Genomic DNA, 13,031 nt, shown 5'->3' on the forward strand with positions numbered 1-13,031 from the left:
GAGTCCTACTTCCATTGTAGGCTGTGGTGTTTGTTGTTGCTTTGCTACATTTTGCAGCCTCTGGGTTTTGGAATGCTTTTTTAGTAAATTTGTTTTGTTTTCAGTTGGCTGTACCATGCCCCCAACCGCTGAAGTGTTCTGCCTTAAAACTAGCTGCATGATTTCTGGTACAAACAACAGATAGAACAAGACGCCTTCCGTTTATGATATGATGCTGGCTGATACTCGGTAGGATTAAGCCTACTGATAAAATGCCTTGAACCCCAGACATTTTCTACTCTAATTCAACTTCATGGTATAAGCCCTTCTATGGGGTTTTAAATTGTTACAATGCAGTCTGTGCTTTGATTCTACCTTGCACGTGGTAACATCTGTATTTCTTGAAGCAGCTTCCTTGTGACTGGCAAACTCAGGACCCTCTAAGGGCAACCGTGCTCCTTACACCATGTTGGACTTCAAGTCTGCGAGTGAAGAATGCCCCATAGCTTCAAGGAGAGGAATCATACTTGTAAAGGGGCTGCATGTCTAAATTACATCTCCCACAACAGTACCTGTGGAGAGCCAGACACAATGGGATAACTTACCTGGCATCTGATGGAGAGGTAAATATCACATGACCAGTGGTAACAGTCATCAATCGTTGGAGAGGGAAGGGTGAGGGGTTGTGGGATTGTGTTTGGGGCATGGTAAAGGTGACCACCTTTTAGGGCGAGGGAGGAAGGGGTTTCAGAAATAGTGCAAAAGAAGGTTTCTAGCATGATAATACTGACTAATAGCAACCATGTGTCTTGTATTGAACTTCGAGCTCCCTTAGGCAGGTGAACCTATGGCCCGTCCCTGCGCCCTATAGCAATATACATGCCGCAGCCTCTGTCAGTGATTAAAACAGCAAGATCCCATCGCTTCATGCAACGCTTGTCCCCACTAAACTCTCAAAGGCGCACCACCACCACCAGCCCTCGCTGGATAGCAATACACAGAGAAATGGGGCATTACCTGCACACGCTTAGGCACGGGATCAGGAGGCAGTGGCTTCGAAGGTGGCTCAGGCCTGTCAGAACCCTGAAAACTGGGCTGAGAAGTGGATGCATGGCAACAAAAAGACAGCCAAAGAAGAGATGAGAAAATGAAATGTGCAAGGAGAAAAGAGACATGGTTGAGAAAGATGCATTCATGTTAAGAGAGATATTCATGCGGCAGACTTCTGAAGGATAAGAATGAATTGTTAGATCATGCAGGGTGTTTCCAGAGCTGCGTGCAACGAGGTTCTCCATGCACACAGTACTGGTTGAGCAGGTATGTCAAGAAAGCTGCCCAACTACTCCATCCACTACGAACTGCAGCATCTCTACCTTGGAGTCCAATTCACTGGATGTCACATCATGACGCTTCACCTATTTGTTTGCCCCCTCTGCTATTCCAGTGACCCGATTATCTGAAGACACCTCAAATGTGAAACAACAAGTGCAAATCAATCACTATCCAAGACCAAGGCTGCAGCTGGCCTTGGCTGACCAGCAACATGAACACTTATCTTCAAAGCCCCCAATACAATGGGTGCAGGAATTGGTATTCTCATTCTCCAAAACAATGATACCACGAGCATCGTATGCATGAGTTGCTAGAACCGTGGCATATTACAAGTATGCCCCCAGAGAAATGAGGGCTAACGCTTAGGAAATGGTGTTTTCACGGCTGCGTTATCTCCCCATCTTTCGAATATCTATGAACCATTAGCAAAATCACTCCTGAACATTGGGTTCAAGACTATATATGCAGATGATACTCATATTTTTGTCCGACTGGATAATTGGATCTTAACCTTTTGACTTCTGTGGCCCCAACTTAATCATTACTGGAACCCAGGGACCCCCACTGGATCATTATTTGAATCCATGGACCCCCCCACCGAGTCATTACTGCAACCTGAGGACCATGGCCTAAGCATTTTTGCTGATTTTAACCGCGAAATAATGCACTCAAAATACTGAAACAAACATTCATCACACAAATATACAAATGTTGAAATGCATTTAATGCACAAATTAAAAAAAATCAATATTTTAATTTTAATGAGAAAGTTGGGGCTTTTCTAAATTCAAATTTATTTTCAGCCACCAATTTCAAATTCCTTCACATTCACAGAATGTTTTAAAATTTTAAACTTTACATTTTGCTTCTTTATTTATATACTTTTTATTAATCTGTTCACATTGTTTAATTTTCTAAGCAGTCGCGGACCCATTGGGAAGGCTTTGCAGACCCTCGGAGGTCCCCGCACCACAGGTTCAGAACCACTGGTCTACATGGCAATCCAACAGCTAACCACTCCTTCCATCAAGCCATGAAATTTATATAGAATTAGATATATAGCGATTATTAAATGATGAGAAAACAAGTACTAGTTGTGAAAGATAAGGACTACCTCTGGCAAAATCCATGAAAAATCTAGGGTTCAAAATTGACAATGAACTCTCCGTGTCCAACCAAGTCTCTTCTGTAGACTTTTCCTGTACATTTCAACCAAGGGCCGTAAAGGAAATATTATCCCTTGCTAAGAGACAGGAGTAAAAGACTGGCTATCTCTACCATCATCTGCTTAAACCTGGACTATGGTAACCGTCTCTATTTATGGATTCTTGGATTCCACAGTACTCAGTGGCTACTCTTCCGCTATGGAGGAGGAGCATCGCCCCCCCACCAACATATAAAAAAGTGAAAAATAAAACGATAATAAAACAGGTTTAAAACCCCTTTTATTACCGTTTTATTCATTTTGTGCTGAGGCTTGGGGGCAGGACTAGAGTAATGACAGGTTGGAGGGGGAGTGTTGGGCGCCACTATATTTACTGCGCAGGTGGGTTTGGCCGGCTGTCTCAGGCCGGCCAAACCCACATGCACAGTGAAGCGCTCTCCAACCCCAACTGCATTGCACGGGTTGGAGAGAGCAAGTGTAGGCACCCAGTCTGTCCAGGAGCACAAATCGTCAGTGCTCAGGCCAATCCTGAAGTTGTTCTCATGCCTCTTCTAAACTCTGTCTAATCTATGTGGTCTGGTGCCAAGAAACCTATGGCGTTCACTCTACTATATCGTTAACATGACACTCCAGCATGTGGGACGTTTTTCAACACTCAAAAGTCATCAAAATATCACGGTGAAAAAGTTGCATTCTGGGGGCTGGAGTCCCTTTCTCTCTTTCTCTTTTTTCTTCTTTCTCGCTTTTCTTTTTCTCTTTTTCTTTCTTGTTCTCTATTTTACTATTCTTTTCTTTTCTTTCCTCTTGCAGGTCTTTTTATTTATCTTTTGTGGGATCAATTCTTTTTACCCAAATGTAATACAAATGAATTGAAATAAATAGGTTGTTATATATCTGTTCTTATTAAGGTAAGTCCATTATTTATAATATTGCTCATATTTATTCTTTTTTATTAATTATTTATTGTTCAAGATGGTTTTTATGTATTACATGCTGTAGTACCTTAATTATTTATACTCTCTCTCTTAAATTAATACAATTGTTTGAACATAAAAAAGTTGCATTCTGGGACATGTCTTAATACATATAATTCCTGATGCAGCTGGTAGCTCCCACTATCAGCCAATTTGGGAATTACAGGCACTTAGTAATGAGGAGCATCGCAGACTTATTGGAAGTAGCCAATGCGCTACAATGTCTTCGCTTGTGGAGGCAGTCAGATCTTTTTTTAACAGCCCAGTCTGTTATACGAGATTTCCAAACGTGCTGTTGTTGGCTGGCAGCAGGGCCATTATTGATGCCTAACTGGGACACAAGACAAGTGGGCTTAGATTTTGGTCTTAGATAAAGCCTCCCGACTACTCCAGGGACAAAACTTCCTTTCTAAAAATATCTGCATACGCTGATGACATCTTGGTTTATATGGCCAACCCAGTCACATCTCTCCCTCCCTTTATGGAAGAAGTTTGTTTATATTCTTCCATTTCAGGTTACAAACTTAACTTATCTAAAACAGAAGTTTTACCCTTAAATTCTACCTGTTATCAATATATGTTTAACTCCACTGACTTTGCATGGTGTCCTTCCAAAATCAAATACCTTGGCATTTGGTTTTCTTCTTCACTTGTTGACACACCCAAATTTACTTTTGCATCCCTTATCAAGAAAATCCAATCACCTCCAAATTTGGTCTCCCTTATTCCTATCCTGGTGGGGTAGACTTGATACTATTAAAATGATGATCACGCCACATATAGTTTACACTGTATCTATGCTCCATATAAAAATATCTAATTCATATTTTGTTTGTTTAAATACTGCTTGTTCTGAATTTTTATGGAATAATAAACACCCTCGTATCGCTTTACACAAACTCATTCGTCCTAAGAATGAAGGCGTTGTCCGTTTTCCCAACTTTAAAACTTACCACTCTGCCTTCCTGATTAAACAATCCTTTTCTTTAGCATATGATTTTTTGGATTCCCCACTACCCAAATGGGTTGCTTTTGAACGCTCACTCTTAAAGGACTTCTCGTTTCAACACATTGTTTTTATGTCCAACTGTTCATTTTTGGCCAAACACCCGGTTCTAAAATACTCTCAAACACTGTTGCATGACACATTATCTAAGGGTTTATCTCCTCTTCAATGTTTTTTGTCATCTATTGTGTGGTACAATAAGTTTCTTAAATATAAGGGCAAGTCCTTTTATTTCAAATATTGGAAGGAAAAGGGTATTTCATTTGTTCATCAATTTTTTTTAAATAACTCTATTCTTCCTTTTCATGAAATGCAAACTGTATATCAATTGCCTTTCCGTTCCTGATACTCTGCCCTCTTTCTCTCCCTCTACTCCACTTTATCCTTTGTTCTCTCTACATCAACCTAAAGCTGCCCTTGTATATAAAATATTGTTATCTAATGTTATTGACCGACCCAAATCGCCTACTGAGATTGCATGGGAAACTGATTTGAACGTTTCTTTATCTGTTGATATTTGGGATCGCTTATGGTCCAACTTATTTAAAGTTTCTACTGCTGCACGCATTACTCAATCGCTTTTTAAAAAATCTATCATAGAGCTGTTATCACACCTGTAAGTATTTCTAAGTTTTCGCCATTATCTTCTTCGCTTTGTTGGTCTTGTTCTTCAGAAACTGGTACCCTTAAACATCAATTATATGAGTGCCCTTCTGTTTTATCCTTTTGGAATTCTGTTTGGAATATATGCATGCGAATGTTTCAAAGTTCTTCTTCTCTAACATTACTGAATGTGTTTTTAGGTTCTGTCTCAGATGATATAGATATTGTCACATCTAAAGCTAGATTACTTGATCTTTTCATTGCTATTGCGTTTAAAGTGATTTTATCTTGTTGGAAAGATAACTCCAAATTATCTGTACTTACTTGGTGGAACTTCATTTGTGATGAGCATAGGATTGCTGTTGCCTCCTCTTTTTCTGTCTCTTTAAAAATCAAATCTGATCTCCTATGGCTCCCCTTTGTTACTTATCTTTCATCTAATCCTCCCAACTGATTTCCTCATCCGTTCCTTCCCTGCATATATTCTCCTGACTCTCGGTTTACTTTTTTCTTTTTCCTCTTTTGTTTCTATCCCTCCTCTCCTTTGACTTTTTCTCTTCCCTTCTTAATCTTTTCTTTCTTTCTCTCTCTTCTTCCCATGGTTTAATATTTTATTTTATATTCATTTTATGCCTCATGTTTTATCTTCATATGTTCCCTCCTAACAGTATATGGCTTTGTATCGTATTTGTTAAAACCTAATAAAATCTCTTAAACAAAAAAAAAAAAAAAAACTTCCTTTCTAAGTGAACAGAGTCGTGCAGAAGGCAAAACGAAAAATAGATGCAAAGTAAGTCCTCAGCTCCAGGTTCTCACTTTACTGCCAGCTGCTGAAACATACCACACAGTGGCAAGGAATGCCATAGTTCGCCCTCAAGGAATAACATAATACAAACTGGAAAAGGCTTGAATAACCGAGAGTCACCCTAAAACCACTTAACATTTACCTCATTCCTGGAGTGTGATATTTACCAAGTTTAGAAAAAAATCTTATATAGTACTGGTTTATTTAGCAAATTTTATGCGGTACCAAGTACATCAACTTAAGGCAAGGTGTGGCTGTTCAAGATGATGCTGGACAAAGACCACCACACTACGGCTTTTCACTAGCTTACCACAAAATATCCAATAACACCTGTGAAAGTGCAATGGAATTATTGTGGAATGCGTATTCTTTTGACCAGTTCAGTCTCTTGAACAGATTTTGCAGACAGCATAAAAAATGCAAAGGTCGCCCATATTGGGCCTTATTTGGAGTTTGGGAATCAGAATACTTCATCACAAACGTGGGTTGTTCTATCAGTTGTATTAAAAAAGTACTGGAGCCTGTGGCACTGCAATACGATAGATGGGATATCTGCCTTAATTTGATGGAGTATCCTGACTGCCAAACTCTAAAAAGGCCTTAAGTAACTGAGGTGGATTCGCCTGTACCATCCTACATAAATAAAATGAAAAAGAGGTTGTGATGTGAATGAAGATGCAGGAGGCCTTCCGTGCGCCTCTGGGTTTTTAAGTACTAATACATGAAAATAAATAGAAAGGGTACTAAGCGTGTACAGAAATCCTTATGAAGTGTACAGGATCACCACAACAATACGCTACTAGAGCGCAGAAGCATGACTCGACTTTTCAAAAGAAGGCAGCGAGTCACCCCGCTTTGTCCCCAAACATGGAGACATGACCCCATTTTTTTAAATGAAGGCAACGAGTCACCCCAGCTTTGCCTCCAAACATGGAGATACGGCCTAACGTTGCAAAAGAAGGCAGCGATCGACCGGCGGCTAGTGTGGGTGGTGGCAGCTCCCATACGGACCCGTTTAATGCTCTGAGGCCATACTTCAGTTCTGAACGTTTTACTGCTTTTAAATCAATTTTACGAATTTATTTTGTGTTCGAGTCTCGCGCTGTTGCGCCTGCTTATTTTTCTATCCTGATTGTTTCGCTCAGTTAAATCTATTTTTGGGGGTGATTCACTTACCTGGGCTGCTATTTGGTTGGTGAGGTGTGCCTTCCCTGACCCGTTCCACCGCGGCTGTTGTGCCGATTGAGTGGAGGGCGGGCAGCCATCTTGCGTGTAGTCCCGGACCCCGGCTGAACCAGTGGCAGCGTTCTAGCTGGGGGAGGGAGATGCAGACATAAATTGAACATGCTCTTTTGAACGCGCAGCGGTCGTGCCGCTGGCGCGCCGAAGGTAAGCCAAAGGTCTGCCCGTCTACGCCCGTCCGCGCCTCGGGCGCGCTTAGTGCAGGCAATGCTGCCCGAGACCCCATCACTTCCAATGCTGTCCAAATAAATTAATCACGAGAGAAACTTTTATCACTTAAAATTGCCGAGTGTTCTGGCTTTGTCTCGCTGACTTTGACCGGCGGCATTTCTAGCCCTTGCTCCGTGTGTGGTTTTAGCTGTGCTCAAACCTTGATGGCTTCCACTCACTTCACCAATCAACCACAAGTCATTGTAGCGGCTCTTATTAATGCTCGGTCCATGAGCAGACATGCCGCCGACATTTTTGAACTTTTGTCTGCCGGTCATCTTGATATTCTGTTCATAACAGAAACATGGCTTAATACTTCCAGCGGCCCCGACATTGAGCTCGCTATCCCCAGAGGTTTTAAAATAATTAGGAGGGATCGAGCACGGGGGAGAGGGGGGTTGGCGATTGTATTTAAAGACACATGGGTTTTTCATATTGAACCTTCGGATGAGTTAGGAGATGGTGAAGTCTTTAATTTTTCTCTCATCCTTTCACCCCATTTTACACTTGGTGGCACACTGATCTATCATCCCCCTGGTCCCACTGGACCATTTCTTAAGGCACTGGCTGATGTTATTGTGCCCCGCGCCCTGAGGTTTCCTAGATTTCTCCTCTTGGGAGATTTTAATATCCATACGGAGGTTGCCGAGCTACCTGACTCCAAAAATTTGCTGGAGTCTCTTAGCTACGCCCAACTAACACAATGGGTCACGCTTCCTACACACTCTGGAGACCACACTCTCGATGTGGTCTGTTCGAATTTTCCCCTATCTGTATCTGCCCCTGAAATCCTTACGTGGTCAGATCATAGGCTGATCAGATTTTCTTGGACTTCTGGTAAAATTGCCTCCAATGTTAAATCTTTTATTTGTCCTCAGAAGATCAATTTGTGCGCTTTGTCCGCTACCCTTCGTAACAGTCGTCCAGTGCTTGGCACTGAGCTGACCACTGCTGTACAGACTTTTAATAGCTGGATCAGTGCGGGAGTGGAGTCCTCCTCCAAAGGGAATGCCAGACCGAAAATCCGCTCTACCCCCTCCAAACCCTGGTTCTCGTCGTCCTTGCGAGCGGTTAAGCTAGGTTGTAAAAGACTTGAAAGGCGTTGGCGACTCTCCTACTGCCCTGTTGCCAAAGAGGCCCTATGGGTAGCTCAGAGGGAGTATTACGTTAGTATCAGAACAGCTAAGAGCGAATACTTTGCGGGTAGTATTGCCAAGGCTAATAGTAACAGCAGGGAAATTTTTTCCATTGCCAATAGTTTTCTATCCCCCTTGCGCCGAGCAACCAATAGTGCCATCTTCCACACTTTGGTGTGAGGGTTTGTCCTCATTTTTTTATCAAAAGATAACAGGGATCCAGGCCAGCCTACAGATTACCTGTTTTAGTCAGAGCTTCCTGGCTCCTGTGCCCTCTGCTCCTCCCTCTTCCGGGGCTTATACCTTTGAGGAGTTTTTCCCACCTTCAGGAGATGATACATTAGCAGTCCTAAAATCCCTGAAATCCGGCTCACCTATCGACCCCTGTCCAGCGCGGGTCCTTGGAGGGGTGGCTGAGGTGGTGAGTCAGGAGATTACTGAAATTATTAGCCTCTCCTTTGGATCGGCAACTGTCCTGGATGACTGGAAGCATGCCAAACTCCTGCCACTGCTGAAAAAGGTTGGCCTTGACCCAGCGGTACCAGCACATTACCGGCCGATCTCTCTTCTACGAGCGATGGCCAAGGTCTGCGAAAAAATGGCCTTCCGTTAATTAAACACATTTTTGGAAACATCACATGCTCTCCACCCTGCCCAGTCACAGCACGGAATCGGCTTTGGTTGAAATCTCGGAGGCCATCAGAGACTGTTTGGACATTGGCGGCAGAGCGGCTCTAATATTGTTGGACCTCTCTGCTGCTTCGATACGGTACCCAATCAGCTTCTTCTCTCCCGTGTGTCAGCCATTGGCGTTACTGGTTTGGCTCTTGAGTGGCTGACTTCCTTCCTTTCCTTTCAGTCTCAGTAGGTCTGGCTACCTCCTTTTTCATCATCAGCCAAGCCTCTTTCCACTGGGGTGCCCCAGGGTTCAACTCTGAGTCCGCTGTTATTTAATATATATTTGACCCCCCTGATTATTTTGGCCGAACAACTGGGCGCTAAAATAATAGCCTATGCAGACGACACACTGCTGCTGTTCACCTGGCCTGGTGCGGACTTGGACACTGCTATGATCCAGACTTGTCTTTCTTCTGTTTTTAATTGGTTGGCTTCCGCCCAGTTGAAATGTAAGGAAGGCAAGACTGAAATCCTTCTCTATGGGCAGTTTCCACCACACTTTAGAGAATCGCTATGGCCTGCTGGCTTCCCACTCCCTAGCTCCGTTAACATCCCAGCTAAAAATCTGGGGGTGTGGTTTGGGGAAGACTTAAAATTTGAGGTCCACATTAAGAAACTCACTTGTGGTTGTTTCGGCACTCTTAAGGCTCTTCGAAAAAATGTTCCTCTTCTTCCCAAAACAGTGAGAGAAACGGTGGCTACAGCGCTTATTCTCTCGCGTCTTGACTATGCTAATGCTTTAATGAGCAGCTCTCCAGCCTATCTGATCAATCGTCTCCAGATAATTCTACGATCAGGGCCCTCTATATCTGAGGAAACGTTTCTCCTTCTATCTTCCCAATCGGCCCTTGCGCTCCGCCACCCAACATCGGCTGGCGTTTCCACGCTTTCAGCGCGCCCGTTTAGGAGGCCAGTCCATTGCTGTCAAAGCTGCCACTGCCTGGAACTCTCTTCCTTTGGCCCTCCATTCCAACCCAAATTACGTACTTTTCAAGAAAGCACTTAAGACCCACCTGTTTAAACTGGTGTTTTAAGCTCTGCTCTGCTCTTCTTCTCTAAATTCTGGCCTCTAGTATCTTTCACTCCACGCCAGGATACTCCAGTAGTAATTGAGCGCGCTATAAAACTCCATATATATAACACACACATATATATATATATATATATATATATATATATATATATATATATATATATATATATATATATATATATATATATATCCTCTGCTTTGCCCCTAAACACTGAGGTACAACCCAGCTTTTCAAACGAAGACAGCGATGGATCCCACTTTTGTCCCCTAACAAGAAGGTACAACCCAACATTTCAAAGAAAGGCAGGGCTTGCCCCCTACTTTGTCCCCAAAATACACTGAGCATTGTTGAACAGGAGGGCTGTCTCAGGTCTCAATCTGACCTCCATGAAAATATCTTTCTGCCTCTGAAAAGAAGTTACTTCAGTATCATAAATGCCCACAAATTATCTTGAAACCACAATGCTCAATCTCTTTCAGGTTTCAGGGTGCTACACAGTCGTAGTGCACAAACACACAGTAGAAATAAATCCCAACACAAATCTCTCAAGTTCTAACTCACACACAGGTCTCTCAATGCGCTTTGGAATAGGAGCGGACCTGGGATACCGGCCTGGACTGAAAGATCCCCATATTGTCCTGATATTCTTGGGGAATATGTACCAGACTCCATCTTTCTTACCTTGCTATTAACAGGCATCACCTGGAGCTCTGTTGACTGCGTCCGCTGTGGTGGCCTTGGACGTTCTGGTGGCTGGCGACTTCCAGATTGGGGATGCCTGCAAAAAACAGTAGGCATCACACTGTAACGTAATGACAGACACTGGTATCACAAAGAGTGTGTCCAAATACAGTGGAGGTGAGGAGTTACAATAACGACAATGGAGTTAGAGGCGGTTCCTATAGGAAACATTAAGGTAAGTAGGCCACCTGTACTAGCTTTACACAATCTTCTATCCCAGCTAGACTTCTCTATGTTACTCTACAGTGTGCACATGCAGCACACACCAGGACTTCTGCCAATAAGGCAACACAAAACATCTAAACTAAAATTCAAGTAGGAACCATACAACCATTTTCCAGAGTGTGACCTTGAATTTCAAAGACAAAATATTGTGGTATGGAAACATCGATAACATTTGAAAACCAAAATATAGAAAGATGAGTAAGTATTCATTTTCTGTACTGAACTCCAGATATTTGTACCACAGCGATATATATCTTTAAGGTGAGTAGATGTAGAGTTAGGAATGATACATCTATACTTCCTCTATATGCACTTAAATTTTGATATTTTGGTCCTTGACATTTCATCCAGCATATTCTTATATCATAATATTTCTATGCTCAATAGTCAGCAGTTCAATCATATTCTACAATGACAAAGGTACTTTAATCTTCAATTGGAACTGTATAACCATAATCTACATGCATCACATTAAACCATCGGAACCTCTTTCGGTGAACCAACACAAAACAGCTAGCCTAATCTTCAATTGGCACTGTATGACCATATTATACATGCATTACATTCTCTTCGATAATATGTTGTGTTATGTTATTTTAAATTTATAAGGCGCACAGCTACCCCGAGGGGTTTCCTAGCGCTGGCAGGTAAGGGTGAAAAAGAGTAAGTGGGCATACATTTTTGATTCAACAACCAGGTCTTCACTTGTCTGCGGAAACTACTAAGGACAGTTTCCTCCCGTATAAAGATAAGAGAGTTCCACAGGGAGGGGCTCAAAAAAGGGAAGGACCTACCTCCGATCCTGGTCTGTTTAATTCTAGGAATAACGCATGTAGACTGTCCAGCAAAACGCAAAAAACGAGAAGGAGTGTACAACTGGATTAAAGATTGCAAGTATTGTGGGGCTGTTCCGGATTTAATAATAACCATAAAGCTCAAGGCCTTAAATTAAATACGGTTCTCCACTTTTAGCCAGTGTAATTTGTGAAGAGGGTCAATGGCTGACACCATCCTGGGTACCAGACACAGCAGCTTAGCAGCTGCATTTTGCACCACCTTCAACCTACGTATTATAGTTTTATTTGAGACTAAGAATAAAACGTTGCCGTAGTCAAGCCTAGACGTAATCAAGGCTTGCACCACAGTACGTTGCACAGAGAGGGGTAACATCCACAGAACTTTTCTCAACCATCTCAGAATGGTAAAGCAAGTCGCAGGCACCTTAGTGATTTGTTGCTTCATTGACAGATGGTTGTCAATGATGATACCCAGGTTACGAACTTGATGTATTGGCCGGGGTTACAGGCCCATTTCAGTGGGCCAATGTTGCGTTCCCAGAGGTCTTGTTTGTTTCCTAAAATCATAACCTCAGTTTTGTCTCCATTTAGTCTGAGCAAGTTGTTCAACATCCAAGATGCAATTTTCCTCAGACCTATCTGGAGAGCAGATGAATCAAATCCCCTAGATGAAGTAATGGAAAAGATTATCTGCGTGTCATCCGCATAGGAGAAAAGGGACAGCCCAACCTCTTCGGCAATAAATGCCAACAGGCACACATAGATATTAACCCCTTCGACGCTGATGACGAGCTGGGCTCGTCATGAGGTAGCCTCCTGCTACGCTGATGACGAGCCCAGCTCGTCATGTAACATGCAAATTCATAAAAGTCAGCATGCGGGCGGAATTCCGCCCGCACGCATGCGGTTAAACAGGGGACTCAGCACAGAGCCCTGAGGGACTCCGTAAGATCGATGGATATTAGAACTTGCTGAGGTAGAAAAAACTTGAAAAGTATGATCAGCCAGGAAAGAGCAAAACCATTCTAAGGCAGAGACTCCAAGGCCTAAGGAATGCAAGGCTTTCAACAGGACCGTGTGAGACACCGTGTTGAAAGCGGCACT

General features: G+C 42.7%; 1 protein-coding gene across 7 annotated transcripts in view; it reads right to left on the reverse strand.

Annotated features, from left to right (window-relative positions):
- ADAM15 (ADAM metallopeptidase domain 15) overlaps window positions 1-13,031 on the reverse strand; it is a 309,264-nt gene that overhangs the window by 55,722 nt on the left and 240,511 nt on the right. For 5 of the 7 annotated variants that reach the window (XR_013603849.1, XM_078671060.1, XM_078671062.1 and 2 more), the window contains one exon: window positions 10,846-10,942. Coding sequence is in view for 5 of the 7 variants with exons in the window: in XM_078671060.1 (XP_078527186.1) it covers window positions 10,846-10,942 (97 nt within the window). In the remaining 2 variants the exon portion in view is untranslated. Of the gene's footprint in view, window positions 1-996; window positions 1,075-10,845; window positions 10,943-13,031 lie in introns of all 7 variants that reach the window. The other 2 variants (XR_013603850.1, XM_078671057.1) reach the window with 1 other exon arrangement.

Source organism: Lissotriton helveticus, chromosome 12 (genome assembly GCF_964261635.1).
Source record: "Lissotriton helveticus chromosome 12, aLisHel1.1, whole genome shotgun sequence".
NCBI lineage: Eukaryota > Metazoa > Chordata > Amphibia > Caudata > Salamandridae > Lissotriton > Lissotriton helveticus.